A 23,120-nucleotide genomic window follows, 5' to 3' on the forward strand; every position below is an offset into this window, starting at 1 on the left:
ATGCCGCTACCCCACCTTCGGCTCTACCTGACGCCCGGGATCTTGGCACCTCTCAATACTCACAACGCAACCCTCTCACCGTCATCGCCTGTTTTCGGGGGAGGAAGGCAGGGTGGTAATGAGCGGAGCTTGAAACCTCTGCGAAAAAGCGGCTGAAGGCATTGGAGATATCCTCAGGGGCCAGAAGGACGTCATTCGCGACCGTCAAGCCAGGAACTGGTGAGTGGACCTTAGTGCCAGATAGACAGCGCAGGCTACCCCAGATAACAGGAGGAGGAGTAAAACTGTTGAAGGTGCTTGTGAAAGCAGCCCAGCTGGCTTTCTTGCTTTCTTTAATAATACAACGGCACTGCGCACGTAATCGTTTATAAGTGATACAATGCGCCACTGTAGAGTGGCGTTTAAAGGTGCGTAAAGCACGTCGACGAGCACGTAAAGCGTCTCTACATGCTGCGGTCCACCAGGGGACCGGTACGTGACGTGGAGAAGAAGTGGTGTGAGGGATGGAATATTCAGCAGCAGTGAGAATGACTTCCGTGAGGTGTGCGACCTGACTATCGCAGCTTGTGAAGGTTTGATCCTGAAAGGTCGCCCCGGAAGAGAAGAGCCCCCAGTCGGCTTCGGAGATGTTCCAACTAGCTGAGCACGGATAGGGGGTATGATGCAGGAGATGGATGACACACGGGAAGTGGTCGCTCGAATATGTATCAGAAAGGGCATACCACTCAAACCGGTGTGCAAGTTGGGTAGTATATATATATAGAGAGGTCTAAATGGGAATAGGTGTGAGATGTGTCCAAAAGAAAAGTAGGGGTGCCAGTATTGAGGCAGACAAGATTGAGCTGGTTGAAAAGGTCTGCTAACAGGGAGCCCCTCGGGCAGGATGCTGGAGAGCCCCAAAGGGGATGGTGGGCATTGAAGTCTCCAGTTAACAAAAATGGTGCAGGTAGCTGAGCAATAAGTTGAATCATGTCTGCCCTGGTAACGGCAGACGACGATGGAGTGTAAACGGTACAAATAGAAAATGTAGAAGTGGGGAGAGTAATTCTGACGGCAACTGCCTGCAGGCTGGTGTGCAATGTGATGGGATCGTAGAAAATATCATCCCGGACCAGCAACATAACGCCTCCGTGAGCCGGAATACCTACCACAGGGGGTAGGTCAAAACGCACAGAGGTGTAGTGTGCCAAGGCAACGTGATCGCATGGGCGGAGCTTTGTTTCCTGGAGGGCTACGACGAGCGGATGGTGCAAGCGGAGCAGCAACTTCAAGTTCTCTCGGTTGGAGCAAATGCTGCGAATATTCCAGTGAATAAGTGCCATCATGAGAAGAAAAGGAAGATGAAAAAAGGGGTCACCTCGAAGGCCGCTGAGGGCATGGCTTCGAGCGAGTACTGCCGCCGCTATCAGTAAGCGGACAGTCTTCGTCCATTGGTTCTATAGGTTCATCGGCCATCTCGTTAAGATGGCCGGGAGGAGCAGCTTCCTCCACCGGTAGACGGCCAGATGTTCGGCTACCAGCGGTGCGGCCAGGCGAAACGGATGACAGCCTGGGATGGCAACTGCTGGGTGGCGCAGGAGAAGAAATGCGCCGTGGAGGAGAAGGAGAACTGTGCTTCCTATGAGCCTTCTTGGAAGGTCTTTTAGTGGAAGTACTGGTTGACGGCTGGGAGTGCGAGGTACGTAGGAAGTCTGCACGGGACGGTTCCTTCTGGAAGGCCCGTGCATCTGATTTCTGGGTCTTCGTCTTGGCAGAAGCTGATGAAGGTGCTTGTGTTGGAGGGGTGACGGGAGGAAGAGGAGACGTCGACCACGCGATCTTAGCACTGGCCGAACGGACGACCGTGGTGCCGAAGGTCAGATCGCATGTCTGCGTCGCCACCTCCGTGGTAGTCCGAGGAGAGGCGAGGACAGTACTGTACTTTCCCGCTGGGAGCAGCGCGGGCTTCCTACTAGCAAATAGCTTGCGAGCAGCCGAGGTGGACACTTTCTCTTTGACCCGAATTTCTTGGATACAGCGTTCTTCCTTGTAGATGGGACAGTCACGGAAGGATGCTGCATGGTCACCCCGACAGTTCACACAATGAGGAGACGGAGGTGGACAGTCACCCTCATGGACATCCCTGCCACAAGTGACACATTTAGCCGCATTGGAACAAGACTGTCGAGTGTGATTAAAACGCTGAGACTGGTAGCAGCGCGTAGGTGTCGGGACATAGGGGCGAACAGAAATAACCTCGTAGCCCACTTTGATATGCGACGGCAGCTGAACACTGTCAAAGGTCAAGAAAAGTGTCCGGGTCGGTACAAGGTCATTGTTGACCTTTTTCATGACCCTATGGACAGCCGTCACGCCCTGCTCAGCGAGGAAAGACTGAATCTCCTCGTCAGTCAATCCGTCAAGTGATCGAGTATAGACCACACCACGAGACGAATTCAAAGTGCGGTGAGCCTCCACCTGGACATGGAACGTGTACAGGAGTGTGGCCCGAAACAGTTTTTGTGCCTGAAAGGCACTCTCAGTTTCTAGTAACAAGGTACCATTACGCAACCTGGTACACGACTTGACAGATCCAGCTATGGCATCTACGCCCTTCTGGATAACGAAAGGGTTGACAGAGGAAAAATCCTTTCCGTCCTCAGATCGAGAAACGACGAGGAACTGTGGGGCAGGCGGTAGTACTTTTGTCACTGGTGGCTGGTCAAGTTTCCGTTTTTGGGCAGAAGTCGAGAGAGATGGAGAGAAATCCATTGTGGAGGAATCCCCCATGATTGCCAGCGTCTCCGATGGCGCGCTCCTTCCTTGTGGGCACCCTCTCAGAGGGCACTCCCGCCTTAGGTGAATGTTTACACCTCAGGTCACACCTCCCGAGAAACAGACGGAGGGACCAATCGGCATGTTCAGAAGGTACCAGCTCAGGCAATCACCCCTCCCTGGGCCTGGCCTTTACCAGGGGGTACGTGCGTACCTTACTTGTCTACCCAGGGTGGGGAATTACGCGTTACCCCGTCACCGGCTACGCATGCGAACGCGTGGGTCGGCCTTCAGGCGCAACCAGGGAGGAAGGAAGAGGAGGAAAAAGAAGAGAGAGAGTGAGAGAGAGGACAGACTGTCTCAAACGCCGAGGCGGAGACCAGAGAAGGCAAGGAGAAGAAGGCAATGAGAAGGCAAGGAGAAGAAGACAAGGGAAAGAGTAAGGAAGACAGTGAGATGGAGAAGAGCAAAGAATTGAACCAACCAAAGGAAGGAAGAAACGAGAAGTGAAAAAGCAAAATGACCGCAAATAGAGGTCGTGGAACCGTCCGTCTCCGGACGCAGGCACTAACTACCCCCTTGAGGGGGAGGGACTCCTTTTAGTCGCCTCTTACGACAGGCAGGAATACCTCGGGCCTATTCTAATCCCCGGACCCGCAGGGTGTGTGTGTGTGTGTGTGTGTGTGTGTGTGTGTGTGTGTGTGTGTGTGTGTGTGGAAAAATGTAGGTTAACACAGATAAGTAGGAAAAAAAAAACAATGTTTGGACACACCATTAGTAGTGTTGTGCTTGACACAGCCAAGTAATTTAAATATCTATGCTACAAAGCAATATAAAATGGAATGAGCATGTAAGCATTGTGGTAGGAAAGGTGAATGGTCAATTTCGGTTCATTGCAAGAATTATAGGAAAGTGTGGCTCATCTGTAAAGGAGACCACATATAGAACACAAGTGCGACCTATTCTCGAGTAGCGCTTGAGTGCTTGGGATCTATACCACCTCAGATTAAAGGAAGACACCGAAGCAATTCAGAGGTTTGAACAACACGTAGGTGTTATGGACAAGCTTGCAGAACTCAAATGGGATTCCCTGGAGGGAAGCAACATTCGTTTTAGGAACACTATTCAGATAATTTAGAGAACCAACATTTGAAGCTGACTGCAGAATGATTCTATTGCCTCCAACACACATTGTGCGTAAGGACCACGGAGATAAGATATGAGAAATTAGGGCTCAAATGGAGGCACATAAACAGGCATTTTTCGCTCACCCTATTTGCGAGTGGGACAGGAAAGTAATGACTACTAGTGGTACAGGATACCTTCTGCGCTGTGCCACAAGGTGGATTGCAGAATATCTGTGTAGATGTAGATGAACAACTCAGTAATTTGTTTTATAAGTTAAGGCACCAGGGTGTGATTTTTTGAAGATGAGTAGCAGAGCTCATCGATTAATTGAGAGAGCACAACCCAGTGGAAATATTTGGTCTATCTGATGTGTGAAACACTTTATAAGAATAGGAATTCCATCACTAAAGAATCCAGAGGATTATACTGTTGTTGCATGTGACCTGATACATACAATTTAATAAATGCCTATGAATGCTAACAGCAGTGATGATTGAAGTAAGTTTGAGGAGCTGAGCAAACATAGCCAAATGTTTAATTCAAAACAGATCTTACACTAAAATATGAAACTGCATCTAAGTTTTGGACAACAGACTGAAGTTTCTGTTAATCTATAATGGCAATATTTTTGCACTTCAAAAATCAACCAAATACATCTGCACATTTAAAGAAATTCCTGCTGTAAGAGTTAAGTGGTTTCTAATAATATCTATTGTGATGACCTTTGTTTCGTTTCTGTGTCCATAAGTAAGGGATCTTCAAGGCAAAAAAAACTTTGTCATGACAGCAGTGTGTGGGCTCATTTGTGACAGGATAACATGAAACATGTGACAAGGCACATCAAGTCCCTTAGAGGGCTCCCATGTGCTGAGATGTTGAGCATAGCAGTTCTAACTGCTAGCTCCACGACTGTCATAGAAACACAGTATGCAGGTAATAGAGTAGCAGAAACCATGGCAGTCACATTTAGGTGAAATTATGCGTAGCTGGAACATTGTCAGTATTAAAGGTTGGCCACACTTCATGTTGGTCCTGCAGTTGAATGCCAAATGTATCTTCTCACAGCTGTTGAGAGTACTCTAGAAGAAAGAAACAGTCTATAGCAGTACAAACATGTTGACTATGTGATATGACACAGTTCCAGGATTATTATTCCACCTGAAGTGCAACATACAACAAATGAAGCATCTGCCCTTGTTGCACACATCAGGGCAACCTCTGAGTCAAAAATTCCAATCAGAAAAAGTATTGTCAACTTGAGAGACTACTCTGTATCCTCTAGACCCTAAGCTGTTACTGGAACCAGGAACTTATGAAAAATCTTTGTAAATATGCGTACATAAGTTGCATAAAATGTAAATCATGAAATATTTTATGTACATGCGTTCTTTGATGGTTCCACAAGTCACCCAACAGGGAGAATCCTTTAACAATGTTTTCTGGAGTAACTGACCAAGAAGGTAATGGTGACTGCAGCCTGTACCTTTGTGCTATCTTCTACAGCTAAGAAACATAAAGGAGTTTTCTTTCTTCTTGTTTCCATTCTAGTAGCTAGTCAGTTTCTAACTTCCACATGAATAAGAGCCTTCAGAGGCTGATTATGATGATTATGTACTGAATAAAACACCCCTGCTTTAAAATATTTAAAATAAAGTCTGAAAATACTCAGATGAAAAATCATTTTCAACACTGAAGAACTTTGTAATTTTGGTTGAAGAACAAAAAATTAATTCTAGACTCACTAAAATAGTTTGATAAATTGCAGTTACGTAATTGTCTCAGAGCTCCAAAGTCATTCATACAATTTCAGCCTCACAAAAAAAAAAAAAACCTTCAGTTTCACAAATAATTTTACCAAAAGAAATAAAAAAGACATCAAAGAACCAGTTTCATTATTTACTTCTGGACACAGAATGCTTCAAGTGGTTAAAGCTATCGGCATGAGTAACTGAATGCAACATCGTCAGTCATTTGTTTATACTGCTCTGTCAGCTGAATACATAAAAAAATATTTTTAATATCCATGTCAATTTCTCTCGAAGGAAGCATCAGTTACCAATACCATGTTGTCACAAATATGTACTTAAGGGCAGTATGTGAGTACCTGAGGTGGTTCCTCTGGCGCAAGTCCATCCTCCTCACCAAGAGCCAGCCAAAAATCAGATGATTCCTCCCCAGGAAGTTCAGTGAGAATTTCTGCTTTATTCTTTCTCTCATTTTTGTTTACTTTTTCAGCCATAAGCCTTAAAACAGAATGAAAACAATTAGAAAAATAAAAAAATCTGTCTTCACACATAACACTGTGAACAAATGAAAAATTGGTTGTAAAACACCACTGCTTAAATATTCCATTTTCTATATAAAATTGGCACATTATGAAAGTAATTTTCATTCAAAGATTGGATCACAACAGTCTCAGGCAACTGCCAGTGGCAGTTATTCATAATTGTCATGTATGTGTGAGTTGTGTTTGTGTGAGTGTGTATGTGTGTGTCTGTCGTCTAATCTGACGAAGACCTTACTGGTCGAAAGCTATATCTGTGGCAGTCCTTTTGCTATGCCTACCTGCAACTCAGCATCTCCACTATATGGTGCGTAGCAACTTTTATTTTCATAATAAAACATCTAATTATATCACACATTTTAATAACAGTAAGGAAAGATGAAGATACTGGCTATGCTATATTAGTAGGATCCATGATGGTGCTCACTAGGAAAATCATGGAGAACCAAAATCAGGGTGTCTGGAAGAGATAAACAACTCTGTATCTTCTTTACATAACCATCCTATAAACTTTCCAATAAAGTTTAGTGACTTAAAATTACAATAACACAATGAAGGAAGTGTTAAGCATTTATATAGCAACAGTATTCTCTATTACCCCTTTCAGTTCAATAATTTATACAGTCAACACAATTACATCAAAGGACTTCTAGAATCCATGTCACAACAAATCTTAGCCATTATGCATACTAAAAGTGAATCAACTACTACCTAGTGGGTGGCTTATTAATATTTTTGCCAGTGATATTCTCTTTGTCCTCGATTTGTGACACATTCCTGTCTCTCCTATCATCTTTCCCCTTTCCCTTCCCCATGTTAAAATATCCCAGAAATAATTATGCAAGTTGTGGTTCTTCTGAAAACATATATAGGGATATAGTAACATACGGTGGCTCGACAAGATCAACTGAATACTGTTATTCTGATACAAAACATATAAACACTGAAAAATTGTCTGGAATTTCAACCAAAGGGCTCCTCATTACCAGGGATGCTCAATCCATTGATCGCCATTTACTAGTCAATCGCCTTGGCTTGATGAGTCAATCTTTTGAATTCTACGTCTGAAATCTGTGTAAATGAGCTGTTTTTGTAAAATATCAATTTGCTGACAATGAGTGTTTCACATGGTATTTGTGGGTGGTACATCTGACAACCCAATCTCCACCTCTTTCCTCTCCATCTGCATTACACCACTCCATCGCTTGCCAGCCTTTCCTCCTACATAGTGGGGTAATGTGTTTGTCAAAAATAAGTTCAGCTAAACACAGGAAAATGTACCACTTCCATACTGAATGGGAATAAAAGGTTTTTGTAACAAGCATAAAAATAGGTATTTATGACTGATATGTAATGCTACTTTAACCATATCTAAAACTGAATTATTGAACGTCATTTTAGAACAAGTCACAAAGACTTTGAATTGGAAGCAGCTGTTGACAGGGAGATGAGGAAAAGTCTTTCATCAAACACTGCATCACTTCATGTATCAGAAGTATTGATGAAAGATGCAAAATCACTGAGCCCTTGTTTTTTCCACATTAAAAAAAAAAAATCAGAGATAATATCAGCCATCACAGACATGCCTCTGTCAAGACCTACTATAACACAAAATGTGGAATTAATGGCAGGAAATATAAAAGATCAACTGATAACAGATTTGAAGTCCTGCTTGTTTTTCTGAATGCAGATATACCAGTCAATAGGCGGAGTTGATTCACCTCAAGTTGTTATTTTTTCAGATTTCAGTGTAAAAGAAGACTGCTTACAAGTTTGACCTTGAAAGGCAATACACAAGGACAAGATTTTTACAATGCATTCAAATCCTTCGCCTTGGAAGATGGTTTGCCAATTCAGAAACTTGTGTCTACCACTACTGATGGACCATCTTGCATGGTAGGCAAGCACAAAGGACTTGTTACCTTGTGTGCGGACAACAAAGATTCCTGTCTTTCTCTGTGTATCATTGTATCATGTGTCAGCAAGTGCACTGTGGACACATTTTTATATGGAACATGTTATGAGCACTTCACAAAAATTGTAAATTCAGTTCAGTCACAATCACTAAAGAGAAAAAAAAAAAAAAAAATTAGAGCGCATTTAGAAGAATTGGATAGCCAGTATGGGACCTGCTGTTGTACACTGGAATTTGAAGGTTGAGTAGAGGTATGGTATCAAACAGATTTAGATAACTTCCCAGTGATAAAATCTTTGTCTCTGAAAGAGTAGAAGATCACTCACAAAAGTACGATTTGAGCTGGTTGTTGTATCTGGCATTTGTAACTCATATGACAGTGAGACTAAACAAGTGAAACAAAGAACTTCAAGGGAAAAAACCAAACCGTTATAACTCGTATGTCTTTCATAAAGTGTTTTACGCAAAAATCTGACCTTTGGATAGCAGTTACAGACATTACATGTGAAGCACCTTTCTCAAATACATTCACAGCTGTGGTATCAATAAACATGGCTGAAATGAACAAGAAGCTGAAAAGAAGTATGCAGTCAACACTAAAGTATTGAAGACAGAGTCTGAAAATCGATTTTTATATTTCATGACAACGGAACCTGTTCTAGCTTTCATAGTTCAACCTTTCCAAAAAGTAGGTGTGGAAGATATTTCAAGCACAATGACTATTCGTTACTCCTGTAGTGGGAATGAACTTGAAGAGAAAATGATTTGATTTCAAAATCACATTTCCTTAAAGTCAGAATAGAACAAAGACAATTTTCAGGAATTAGAGTGTAAAAACTTACCCTAACATTGTAAAAGTGGCATAAAATGTTTTATCATTTTTTGGAGTAACTTGTCTATATAAGGCACTGTTTTCAACAATGAAAGTAGTTAAATCAAAGTGTAGAAATAAATTGACTGATACTCACTTTCAGACTGTGTAAGGTTGGCTCTGACAAATTATTCACTGTATTATAATAAACTTATCAATAATAGGCAAAGACAAATACCTCACTAAAGCCTCTTCAACATTTATGACGGTGCATATTTTAATTTTTTTCACATGAGTAGTATCTTGAAAACTGCGTAGAAGGCCTACAGCTTTTTATGGAGAGAAATTTATGTATTTTGTGTAGTTAAGTGGTTAATTTGGGCTACAGCATTGTTTTGTGCTTAAACATTTATGACTAAATTGCGCGTAGTAGATCTCAAACCTAGAAAGGTTGAGCACCCCTGCGTATTACCATTGTTACACTGGAGTACTAAAACAACTTAAATCTGTCATCTACCTATTACATAACCACGATAATAGCCACTGCTAATTTTGAAGGAATACATTAAGCTTTTGACTCTAGTGACTAGTTTTAACTTTTGAGAAAATTGTTGTATAGAACACCCTACCCACTACAAGGATCCACTGTAGAGGTTGGTTAATGGCTTGAATTCAGTGGCAAGTGGAAACGCCAAGTGGATAATGTCCCAGCACATTACTTTTCATACCTTAAATTTGTCATCACAAAGCTCTTCTCATACAAAGTTAATAATGTATTAACAACTTGTATCAATAATGTAACACAACAAGAAAAATACAGTTTAAAAAGTACAAACCTCGCCTTTGATTTGAAGGTGTTCTTTGATTTCTTGCCATACCACATGAAAATTTTGAGACCAGTGTCAAGGACAAACACAAATCGTGGATCCAGTGAATCTGTTGAAACTGCCACTGGTTCCATGTGTATTGAGGAGCACCCTGCGGCATGTACTCGATAAAGCCTTGTGATGTATGCCTGTGGACAATGTTTTAAAACAGAATGTAGCTACCCAAAAAAAAAAAAAAAAAAATTTAGTCACATCTTCATCATTAAAACAATTCACTTAGATGCAATAAGTATCAATTACATATGTCACAACTAATTATTAGTGGTAGTTTTTTAATCATCCTTGCAATTTTGAGAAGCTGTATTACCCAACAATTGCAGAATATTCACACAATGAATAATGCAATACAGAAAATCGGAAGCTGAAATGTAATATGTATGCTGTGACTGCTAACTGGATAAATTGCAGACTACAAATACAATATGGGGTTCAAACTTTGATTTATTCTGTGATTTTTGGTCACTTTTCACTTCTTTTTTCTGTGGCAATGATTTGTTTTTGTCAAAATGCTATAATGCACTGTCATTTGGAGTACATGTTAAGCTATGGGGGGGGGGGGGGGGTCTTTTTAATATGCTGTGTAAGTCGGTTCAAAGTTCAGAGGAAAGCAAGAGCATACCACCACCAATAGTGTTGCATATGGGGCAATGCAAGGCCTAAAAGAACAAATTATTTGTACAGAGTACAGAGAAAACACTACCAGAAATGTGCTGGCTCATGGAGCTCATGTGGAACCATGAAGAAGCCTGTAGGCATAGAAGGACACTGACGGTGTAGAATGCTGGTATTAACATGTTCTCCACAATACAGTCTTTCTCATTCAATTCTGAGGAAACTATTCAATAAAAAAATTATTTTTCTGCATCTTATAGCCACATATCACAGCTCGACAATGAACTGGTTTTCTTTGCATTTTACTCACAGTTGTTATGATACTTCACAGCAAAGTACAGCACTGAGCATATTTTGAGAAGTTTGCAGTGAAAAATGTAGATGCTGGCCAGTTTACATTTGGTGCATTTTACGGCATAAATTTCTGCATAAGAAATATACCTAACATAACTAAATTGTTTTTAATGCCAGAAGGAAAGCAGTACCTCTTTCCAGTCTTGAGTAAATACACAATACATTTTGGTAGTTTGCCACAATGAGCTACGACGCACCACACTCCACACTACGATCAGGTGCAGCGCTCTGTGGAGCTGTCTCATATCACATATTATATAGCTCCAGTGGTAACATGGGTGTTGCACCAATAAGCATCACACTGCGCAACTTTTATTACAATGAATCACATTGCATATCGTGCCAAGTCAGCGTAAACTGCACCTTAGCATAGCATAGCATATCATATCGTCTCAGCGTGAACTGTGCCTTAGCATTCTGGGAATTTAGTTGAAGTTCTCAGCACCCCACATAGTCCAGGTCTAGAGTCAGTATTCGTTCTGGCTCCACTTAAGTCATTGCTTAGTTGTGTACCTTTCTCCAGGGGAACTTCACAGTAAGGGACAGTGTACTTCCATTCATTCATTCAGGTTTACTCAGATGAACATTAAAGATTGTCTTTGTTTAAGTCTCGCCTTTCGTTTGTATATTTCTCAACCAAGTTCTATAATTCCTTTAAAATGTTCAGATAAGTACCACCACTCTAACTGAATGGACCTTTATCAATAGTCCGTCCTCCTGCATCCAAACTGCTATCTAGACACAACACATATATCTGGTGCCAGGTGTGGAGTTGGTCGTGCATTAGCAAGGCACTGTTGCTGCACCACAGATTATTGAAATAGCTCACCATCCTCACTGTGATGTCAACCAAAATAACAGATCCAGGCAAGCAAACAGAACAGCTCTCTTGCTGAGAGAATAGATGGCGTCCTGAGAAGAAACAAGAGTCTGGAACTAGCCAAGCGGACAAATGGCACCTGGGGCAAGGCAGTCATCCTACAAGGCGGCTAGAGGCAGAGCAACCTTAGCAGCAGTGGACAGATGGCACCTGGGCTCAAGATGGACGTCCCAGAGAGGCAGCCAGGAGTGGCCAATAGCAGTGCAAGGTCACAGGTGGCACGCAGAGGCAGTGTAGCAGCACCAGCAGTGACAGACAGTGATGCATGGGTGGGGACAATGCTTTTCAGTGGAAGGTGCAAAGCAGCAGCATTGGTAACAGCAGAAGCATGAATTCCCACAGTGAGTGGAATAGTCTAGCAGGCAATGAAGAGAGCCTCTCAAGCGATGGCACCGATTCGCAAGAGTTGCGCAACAGGCCATTATCAGTTTGTCAGACACACTTAAATTAATACCGTAATTGTTCTACACCACTAAGAATATTCTGAGTCTCTCAACAATTGCAATATTGTATTTGAACTCGTTCATCCAGAGCAGCATGATGCTTTGTTAAAATTTGTAAAATGCTAAAATACTAGATGCATCACACAACAAATTTTTAATAAGAAACCTAAGCACCACTTAGCGAGATGAGTGTGCCATATTAATAGAAAATTGACAGCAAAAGGTCACTCGCTTACTACACACGTCAGATGTTTGGGAGTCGGCAAGAACATGGGGATAGCATAACAAAGTGGGGTTAAAGGCTGCATGCAATACAGCACTACTGTAGAGAGGCTGTAAGAGGTAGTACGAGAGAATTGGAATTAGAGGGCAGTCTTGCGCTCATGTGGAAGTTAAGTAAAGGTACAATTAACCAGATCACATGGTGTGAGATTATTGTCCAGGTAACAGAATAAGAAAGCTGCACCAGGAAATTGTAGGAGAATGGGTGAATTGGGGGTACTGACATGCTGACAGTGTAACTGTAAGTCTTGTAGGCCAATGTGTACAGTCAGAATCCATGACGTGTTTTACATCCAAACGAACCAATCAATGTGCAATATAATGCACGGAGAGCACTTTCCGTGCACAGAAGGAAATTCTGTAGAAAAATCTCTGTCCTTTGGGAAAGTAAGTAAGGAGGTAAGGAATCGGTCATCTTACGCCTTGTCCAGAAAGATGTTAATAGTTGATTCCAGAACCAGGTGTGAGTTTATAGAACTGGACTGCCTGGAAGGCATGGAGAATTACCTGAGATTTCTTGTGGATAATGGGGGCACAAATGAGACTAATTCTGAGAAGTATCTAGAGAGACTGTGTTACTGCTCATGCAGTTCTGCAGGTAAAGGAAAGAGATGGCTCTTTCAGAATAGGTTCGGAAGTGGAGTGAAAAGCGCGCACACAAATTAAGACAGAGCCACAATGCGAGCTCCACACAGCACATTTACAGGAAAGAAATGGGCCTTTTGAGACATGTTTAATCACAAAATTAAAAGTACGTACATATACTAGAGTGAGTAGGGGCAGAAAGCAATCTGTTGTCCTACAACAGAAGCATGCAACAGAAATTTCCAGAGAAAAGATAAAGAGAGACAAGCAAAGCAAAAGAATGTTAAGAACAAGGACTCAAAAAGAGCAGGTGTGCCAAACATAATAGGGACGAATGGAATGAGAGAGATCATTATTCAAAAACAGGAGATCACCAAGGGTGTGTATCTACCTGATGCATTAGAATCATGTGAATGCATTACAAGTGTACTGAAAATTACAATGAAACCATGTCAGCAGAATTCCTTCCCCTCCCAGATGAAGCAGTACTGGAGCGAGAACAGATCACTAGGGTACAGACAAGCCAAAGTCAAAAACATAAATAGGCACAGGATGTTTAAAACTGGACTTTTATTACCTGAGCCAGTGATGATGGACAACAATTTATCATACGGGTGTGCTACTTTATAGGAATGAAGTGCAGACTGCACGGTGCAGGATGTGCATAGTTGGAAGTGCTCATGTCGTGAATTGCTGTCAGGCACTGGTGCTGGTTCGATGATGTAAGGCTGAAACATAACCGTCAGTGTGCATTACAGCTGCAGACAGTTCGACATGGGTCTGGACCGTGTGAGCAGGGCTTCACTCGTAAAGCTGGTTTATCAGGACAACAGTAAAAAACACATTCCAGGAATATGGACAGTTCCTCTTCCCACACCAGAGTTGAAGAACACAATTCGGAATTTCAAATTAAATGTCAATTTGGGAATTGCTCCCTAGGCCCACGGCCAATTGCACTACAAATTGTTGAAGAAGTTACTGCTGCCATGGCTGACAATGCTGGATGCAATGTACAGCCTTCAAGTAGTGCATGAGCTCTGTCACAACAGCTGAACATTCTGTGGTCCACCATTTGAGAAGTGTTGCAAACAACTGTAAAATGGTACCTCTAATAGAGTTCCAGGCTGTCGTGTATGCAAAGGCTCATCACAATGAGCAACGTTTCTAATCTGGAATGTAAACATGGTATGTAGTTAACAAATATTACCCTCTCGAGTGGAAATTAAAATGTGTTTCTTTCAACAGTTTATTTGTTATTTCTCTTCCACATGTCCTTACAAATGCTTCCACAAAGTTTCACTGTCCCGCAATTGCTCGTTTTTTGCGGGGGCCCTCTCAAGTAGCAGAAGTTCAATTATAACCACCTTGAATGCTAATGTTAGTTACCTGAACACAGAAGAGAAAGCACTCGTTGTAGTGTTATGCACCATGTGCAATGAGGTTTTCCATTTGCCAGGAGACAAATTATTTTACACAGATAGTATTAAGCATGGAATTAAACTTGGACATTAGAAGCAGAAGGTAGGGTAGTTAGCTCAAAGCCCTGCAGAATACTGGAAACCCAAAAAGAATGCTCCAGCCAGAGATTAAAAAAATGTTAGAGGATGGCATCATAGTATCAAGCAAAAGTGGATGAAACTTTCCACTGACAATGGTCTTGAAAAGATGGAAACCAAAAACAGGGTACAGTTGCGGGCTATAGGTGACTGAATGAGATCTTCCTAAATTGAGTTTATCCATCACCGAGGATGCACGACATTCTTGACGGTCCGGGAAAGGCTAAGTATTTCTCGACACTCAGTTTAATGAAAGGCTATTACCAAGTTTTATTAGATGAAGAGGACTGAGAAAAAATGGCTATCAGTACACCGTACGAGTATTATGAACAGAAATTAGGAACAGCATGTGCTTCAGAAACCGACAAACTCTGTTTTGACAGTGTTCCAAGATGACAAGTTGTTCATCTACTTGGATGATATTTGGCTTCTCATTAGAGGAACATAATGTGTGGCTGAAAAAAATATTTGAAAGGCTGGCTCCAGAAATTAAAGCAATTGTGGACAAGTGCGAACTTTTACAAAAAGAAGTATGTTATTTGGGTCATATTTTATTGGCCGAGAGTGTGAAACCAGGCTCGCAGGAGTAATCAAAGATTATCCACAGCCTTAACAACAAAAACCTAGACCTCAATGGATACTGTAGAAATTTTATGAGCAACCTCAGAATAATTGAGAAGCCGTTACATGAATTATTAAAGAAGGACATACCTTACACCTGGGATGTCGAGCAAGAAAACACTTTCCAACATTTGAAAGAGAAGCTGATCAGTCCATCAATAATATGGTTTCTGGACTTGGGAAAGGACTTCATAATCACAATGGATGCTTGTCAGACAACTACTTGGGCCGTTTTAAGTCGCGGAAGGATCAGAAGAGATCTTCCAGTCGTTTACAACTTGAGGATGCTGAATAAGGCAGAAAGAGGGTACAGTGATATTGAAAGGAAGAAGTTAACCATCTGTTGGGCAATCAAAACACCGTAAGTTTTTGGCAGAAATTTCCGGTACGTACTGACCATAATGCTCTAACATACGTAGGCAGTAGATCTGTCATCCAGATTAATTAAGTTTACGTAACATCTGGGGAAATATGATTATCAGGTCACTTATAAGTGTGGCAAAAGGAACCAAGTCAGGCAAAAGGAACCAAGTTACTAACACACGCTCGTGAGAGAGAGGACTCAGGGCGGTTGGTGTGCGACTGGAAGATGGCAGTAGCCCAGGTCAGGAGGCAGCAGAAGAGGACTTCACTGCATGGGTCAGGGACCCACAGGCAGGCGAAGACAGCAGCGCTGTTGGTGCCAGTGAAGAGGCTGTAACTCTGACCACAAAGAACACAGAATGCAAGACAGATGAGCCAGGACCAATGTAAGAAATAAATGAGGATGACAAAGCTGCAGCACTAAAACAGTATCTTCTCCAGTGAGAGGACACGGAGGCACAGGAAGAACCCATGAACAAATAAAAATGTACAGAGTATGGAAATGTATGAAGTAAGAAAAATACATGGAGTATGGAACTGTATAAAGTAAAATATACAAGAATATATCTGTAAATACAAAAGTTGTCAAAAGAATAAACTCACCAGGAGACACACAAAGAAGACTTCAGAGACCACAAGGACTGTGGGGTACATTTACAAAAGGTGCAGTATTGATATACTAGAGCCACTGAACCAGATGGACAGAGGAAATAAGTGTATCCTTACATCTCAGAAAATGCTGACCAGGTTTACGGTAGCTGAACCTCTTGATCAGCAAAATGCCAACACGGTGGCGCGTATGCTAGCACAAAAGATTATACTGTGGAACAGAATACTGTCAGTAGCGCTGAGCAACATAGGAAGCAATTTTATTAGCAAAACCATGAAAAGAATGTGAATATTGTTGAGAATCGATAAATCTGGATTACAAGCTATAGTCTTCAAACAAATGAAGCATTAGAGAGGTCACATTGAATATTACCAGAGATGTTGCGAGATTAAGTAAATGAGTGCAATCAGTCTAGGACATTTGGGTTTCATATGTGATGCACAATATGAAACGATACATGCCACATGAATTATTCTTTGGAAGAGTATGCCACGTTCTGGGGATATCACAAAGGAATCTGACCAGACAGGTATAATTACGATGATTATGTGGCACAGCTTAAAGAGCACATGCAAGAAATGTACTGATGTGCAAGAGTACAGAATGCGCAATGCAAAATAAAAAATAAGGAATATTATGCTAGCACACAGAATTCAGACCAGTTCTGCTTTGGCAATAAAGTTCTGTTGTACGATGAGAGCACACAATGAAGCAAATTGTGTAAGTCAGATACACTATGGTGAGGCCCATATACAATAGTACAAACGAAAAGACCTTTGTAATCTGTCTGAAGAGAAATGAGTATCTTACAGTTCACAAACTGAAGACATTTTTGTAATTCCAGGTGTTGGCATTATCCTACTTCATTGGCGTTACTCTCCTGCTAATTGGAGTTGAGCAATGCGGGACAAGAACTGTTCGTAGAGATGACAAAATTCCAGTCATCACCCACACTGTATTATGACAAGATGGAAAATGGGAAGATTTACAATTTAACTTGCAGGATTGTGAGTTATTTTAATTTGCTGCAGATGAAATAGAAACTTGAACTCATGGAAGTTCTCACAAGGCAATAAATTCGATACTGTCAAGATATGCTGGCTTTATTGAACATGACTGCAGCAGAATGTAAAAGTGCAGAACTTGCGTTACACTGACACATAATAAAAAGCAAAAAAGCACAAAGTATAATTGGACAACTGGCACAAGATGAATCCTGTATAAGGAAGCGAAGGATCTTAAGCTTTGTGGGCAAATTCAGCAATATATTGTTTGTAATGTCAGACATACTTCAAGGCAAAGACAGAAGGGGAAGAGGAACAGAAAACAGCTACTCCAAATTTCAAAACACCTAGTCTGACTTTCACTTGAAACAACTTTAACTAGTTATAGATATGCTCCTTAGCAAAAAATGAAGAGATTATCACACAGGAAATGAAGCAATTGAGCTGACACATAGTAGAATATGAAAGAAGCACTGACAGGCAGTTCTTGAGAGTCGTAATTGCTATCATTTTTAACAGTAAATACAGTGAACAGCAGAGCAACCATGAGTGACTACAGCGTAAAACAGCAGATCAGAGAATCAGAATATGCAAGGAAGAATTTATACTCTTATTCAGATACAATCACGACAGGCATGAGGTTAAGATGCCGCAACTAGTACGAGAAGTTCCGAAGGACTACATGCAGTAGCTAATATGTTAAATTAAAGTCTGTGGACACCAATGAGAAACAATGAATGGCTGTTTGTTGCTCCTGTGGAAGAATGCATCACTGTCATATGCCACAAAAGAAGACCCACTGACGTTATGCTCTGAGGCACAGGAAAGCTAAAATATCTACGAAAATGTCATGGATACACTGCGCAAATGGTGAGGTAGTCTGAGCATCTAATACAAAAATAAATGCCACTAACAGTCACATATCAATGTAAGCAATGTAAGCACAGACTGGTGCTCTCAGAATTTTGAGGCAAGTACTGTCTCCCTCGTAGCTTTCTCAATAGTTTTTTGGGTATTTCTGTGACACTTTAGTGCTGACTAGTAAATAGTACAGCTCTCTTAGAATCTTCTCTCTCTCTTCTGTCCATCCAACTTATATTTGCTGCATTGTACTTGAAGAATACAACGACAACCCTATACTGACAACACACTGCCTCTGTTGCAACCCTATTAGTGTGATATTCATTACAGTGAGCAGAAGACACCAATAAGATCATATGTATGTGAATAGGAACCAATTACCTAAGTAATCAAAATATCCACGGGTGTACTGCCGGTCTACAGTGTCCAACAGGCACAATATTTCGGCGATCATACATGTCGCCATCATCAGGTGATGGCGACATGTATGATCGCTGAAATATTGTGCCCGTTGGACACTGTAGACCGGCAGTACACCCGTGGATAATTTGATTATCAGATACGTCGGGAGAAACTCAAGAATCACAATTACCTAAGTAGTTTGTGAATGAAACCCAACTTAATTTACAAAATGAGAGAAATATTTTGATTTGGAAATAACCATAACCCATTATCGAGCATCAAATCTGTAATGACAGAGATGTCCTCAGATATGGCAATATCTGGATATGTGCATCTATGACTGCCCACGTCTACAGCAATGAAATACATGACACTTCCTTACAACATTAAACTAGACATACAACATTAAACTAGAGCAATAGATAATGATTTCACCCTAAAAGTGTTAACATTCTGACCATACTGGACTCTTCTTCAAAGGCACACAATTCAGTGCACAGAATAGTCAACTAAATCTCAAGATTCAAGTTCCACAGAGCACATTTGGATGCTGTCAGGTGTGCACTTTGCAGCCTGTATTCATGGATTCTTGTTGCGGTGAGAAGAATGGCGCTCAATTCCCGTGGGGCTCATGGACACTATAATGAGCAACACCACACATAGCCTATGAGTTCTGCATCACTTCACAGAGAATTCACATCCCATATTATCACCACTGATACTATACTAAATAGTTAATGGACACTACACAAAGTATGTTAAATTGTAAATAGTTTTGCACCACTTCCTCAGTGTCCAAAAATCAGTGCAGGTACAGAAGTAATGAATGAAGTTTACTGTAATGACTTTCTTGATCAAAATTTGTATTAACTTTCATCCTTACCGTGTCTTCCACTGTAAAGAAACCACTCGACGTGCGACCACCCTCGATATATGTGATATCTGTGTCAAACAAGTTGAGGAATTCATTTGACTCATCAGCTTGCTCTTCTCGTATAGTACGACACTGTGCACCAAGAAAGTTCCGCAGATTGACTGCGTGAATAGCTGCACAGGCACGCTTGTCCAGCTGTGAACCAAAAATATTTGTATTTTGTTTTAACTGTATTAAAAATAAAAAATTATTCATCTTTGTTACAGTGAAATCATATACGAGGTGCATTCAAGTTCTAAGGCCTCCGATTTTTTCCTCCGGACTGGAATGAGATAGAAACATGTGCATTGTTTTAAAATGAGGCCACATCCATTGTCAATACGTCCCAGAGATGGCAGCACCATATGGCAGATGGAATTTTACCGCCAGCGGCGAGAATGAGAACTGTTTTAAATACTTAAAATGGTGACGTTTTCCTTGCTTGAACAGCGTGCAATCATTCGTTTTCTGAATTTGCGTGGTGTGAAACCAATTGAAATTCATCGACAGTTCAAGGAGACGTGGTGATGGAGTTATGGATATGTCGAAAGTGCGTTCGTGGGTGTGATAGTTTAATGAAGGCAGAACATTGTGTGACAACAAACCGAAACAACCTCGGGCTCACACAAGCCGGTCTGACGACATGATCGAGAAAGTGGAGGGAATTGTTTTGGGGGATCGCCGAATGACTGCCGAACAGATCGGCTCCAGAGTTGGCATTTCTGTGGGTTCTGTGCACACAATCCTGCATGACGACCTGAAAATACGAAAAGTGTCATCCAGGTGGGTGCCACGAATGCTGACAGACGACCTCACGGCTGCCCGTGTGGCATGTTGCCAAGCAATGTAGACGCGCAACGACAGCACGAATGGGACTTTCTTTTCATCGGTTGTGACAATGGATGAGACGTGGATGCCATTTTTCAATCCAGAAACAAAGCGCCAGTCAGCTCAATGGAAGCACGCAGATTCACCACCACCAAAAAAATTTCGGGTAACCGCCAGTGCTGAAAAAATGATGGTGTCCATGTTCTGGGACAGCGAGGGCGTAATCCTTACCCACTGCGTTCCAAAGGGAACTACGGTAACAGGTGCATCCTATGAAAATGTTTTGAACAACAAATTCCTTCCTGCACTGCAACAAAAACATCCGGGAAGGGCTGCACATGTGCTGTTTCACCAAGACAACGCACCCGCACATCGAGCTAACGTTACGCAACAGTTTCTTCATGATAACAACTTTGAAGTGATTCCTCATGCTCCCTACGCACCTGACCTGGCTCCTAGTGACTTTTGGCTTTTTACAACAATGAAAGACACTCTCCGTGGCCGCACATTCACCAGCCATGCTGCTATTGCCTCGGCGATTTTCCAGTGGTCAAAACAGACCCCTAAAGAAGCCTTCGCTGCTGCCATGGAATCATGGCATCAGCGTTGTGAAAACTGTGTGTAACATTACGAGTCAAGATAGCTGTAACGGAACTTGAATAGCGTAAAGTTATCGTTAAAAACGCACGCCGTGCGATTTGTTACGATTTGGTCGGTCATAATAGTAGTAACATGCTTTTGAATACAATTAAAATATAACAGCGATACCTGTTTAAAGTTATTGGAAATAATATGTAGTAAATTAATGAGTAAGGTAGCCGATCCTATAAGAAGAGGTAAAATTGGGCATATTAAAGTGTTTTGCTTTATATCGACTAAGCTGATGATATGGCGTCTTTTTTTTCCGTTTACCCTTAGAAAAAAAAACAAGTAAAGAAGTGCTAATTGTGCATTGTGAAAAATATAGGGGCGAGTTTTAAATAGCTACGGTGTACAATCAGAGTAACAAATGACAAATGGACATTTAGTTACACGAAATCGCAGATAGCGAAGTGTGGTCATTAAATTGAGTACACCTACAGGGCGGTCAATTCCGGGATAAGTCTATTCGCATCTCACGAGGGACGTGGTATTGAGACCTTCTTTTTTTTTTAATTATATCGCGGAGAGCGGGCTTCAATTTATAAAAAGGAGAAAAGCTGTATCATCATCATTGACTGTTGGTGTCAAGCAACCAAAACTGTTCATCAAAGGGTTTCGGTGAATGAGTGGTGAATGCGAAATGAAACTGTGAATGAAGTTATGTTAAATAAAGCAGAGAGACAAGACAGTTTGGTCATATCTGTTATTATTCCATAAACTGTAACATTTCTTCTCGTTGTACGAAGCCTTTATAGACGATCGTTATGACAATTTGGTTTGAAGGGATCTCGTTACGAGTTAAGTTTTGGGGACCTGGTCAAGAGGGGATAGTTCGTAGATCCTAACTACTGCAGCTATTCTGGAATCAGGTGCTACCGTGACCGTTGTGTGTTGTCAATGGCTTAAGGTCATCATATCTCATGCTCTAAGATCGACGCGCCTTTCCTCTTGGTATAACGGTGTCTCACGGTAACAACGACAACGCCGACGGCGAAGGAAGATGCGGTAGAAGTGGCGCCACAACGTGCGGCTCGATCGAGGAGGATTGCTGCATCGAGTCAAGTGTCATCCAGATTCACGAACCCTAGAGTTGGAAAATATTGTAGCAGCCAGTGAGTCTGTCCAATGAAAGAGGTATTCTTCAAAAATCGCTAAAAGTGAGCAATACTACCAGGTATGATTAAAATAACTGTATAATTATAAAAAAAAGGAAGTTGAGACTTGTGGTTTTGGTAGATAAATATATAAAAATACATAGTGAAAATAAGTGTATGTCTTGGTAGTGAATAATCATGTCAAAACGAACGAAAAGAATACATGATAATGTGCAGTTGAGTAGAGTAATGAGTAGAGTAATGAATAGAGAGAGAGAGGAAAGTGAAGAGGATATGGATGATGCATCCCATGAGCTCAATGTGGGACAGGAGACAAGTACAGATAATAATACAGTTACTGATTTAGAGCCGTTAGTAGATTCAAATACAATGATAAGTAAGGTAAGCAGCGTGGGAGAACATAAAGATCCTAAGGTTTTGGAAGTAGATCAGCAAGTTGATGCTCAAAATGGAAATATTAATCAAAAAATGTTTGATATCCTGGTATCAATAAATACTCAAATGGGTGTATTGAATGGAAGACTTGGTTCACTAGAAAAAGATAATAAGCAATTAAAAGCGGACAATCAAAAGTTAAATGAAGAATTTGAGGCCGAATTTGGTTCATTAGAAGTTAAAATCGATTCTTTGGAAAGCAAACTGAACACCTTTGATTATAAACTGGAAAATACTAAGAAAGAATTAAAGGCGGACTGGGAAACTCAATTAAATGCGAAATTTGGAGAACTAGATGTAGAGTTTTCTAACAACTTAGAAAGGAAATATAATAATTTAATGGGAAAACTTCATGACGTAGAAAAGAAATATGAGGTAGTTTCGAAGAGTTATGATGGCCTGTCCAATAGGATGATTAAGTGTGAAAGCAGCTGTTTCAATGCTAGCGCACAGATAGAAGAGCTTTCGAAACAAATAGTCGCGTTTGAGACCGATGCTTGTAAGGGGAATGACAGGTATTTAGTAGATCAAACTAAAAGACTTGACGAAGATCTATCTGAATGGATAGAAATAAAAGGAAATGAAATTGTAGACAAGGTTAAGACTACTATTGGATCCCAGCCAAATGAAAATATCAATGAGCACCTAAGTAGAAATGATGAATTAATTAAGCTCTTCACTAGCGAATTTCAGAAAATAAAAGACAAAATAGTTGATGAGTTACCTAAATGGCAAAAGGAAACCAATCATAAATTGGCGGAGTTAGAACGAAAGTCATCACAAAATTTGTTGACAGAGGATGAACTTCGGAGAATAGGTCGAAAAACAACCGAAC

The 23,120-nt window shown here is 41.2% G+C and overlaps 1 protein-coding gene across 1 annotated transcript in view; it reads right to left on the reverse strand.

Moving 5' to 3' along the window:
* LOC124783127 (protein flightless-1) overlaps positions 1-23,120 on the reverse strand; it is a 183,289-nt gene that overhangs the window by 48,676 nt on the left and 111,493 nt on the right. Inside the window, exons 11-13 of the mRNA XM_047253997.1 lie at positions 19,236-19,421; positions 9,729-9,907; positions 5,987-6,125 (exon numbers count right to left, since the gene is read on the reverse strand). Coding sequence (XP_047109953.1) covers positions 5,987-6,125; positions 9,729-9,907; positions 19,236-19,421 — 504 coding nt within the window. The remainder of the gene's footprint in view (positions 1-5,986; positions 6,126-9,728; positions 9,908-19,235; positions 19,422-23,120) is intronic.

Source organism: Schistocerca piceifrons, chromosome 1 (assembly GCF_021461385.2).
Source record: "Schistocerca piceifrons isolate TAMUIC-IGC-003096 chromosome 1, iqSchPice1.1, whole genome shotgun sequence".
Lineage (NCBI taxonomy): Eukaryota > Metazoa > Arthropoda > Insecta > Orthoptera > Acrididae > Schistocerca > Schistocerca piceifrons.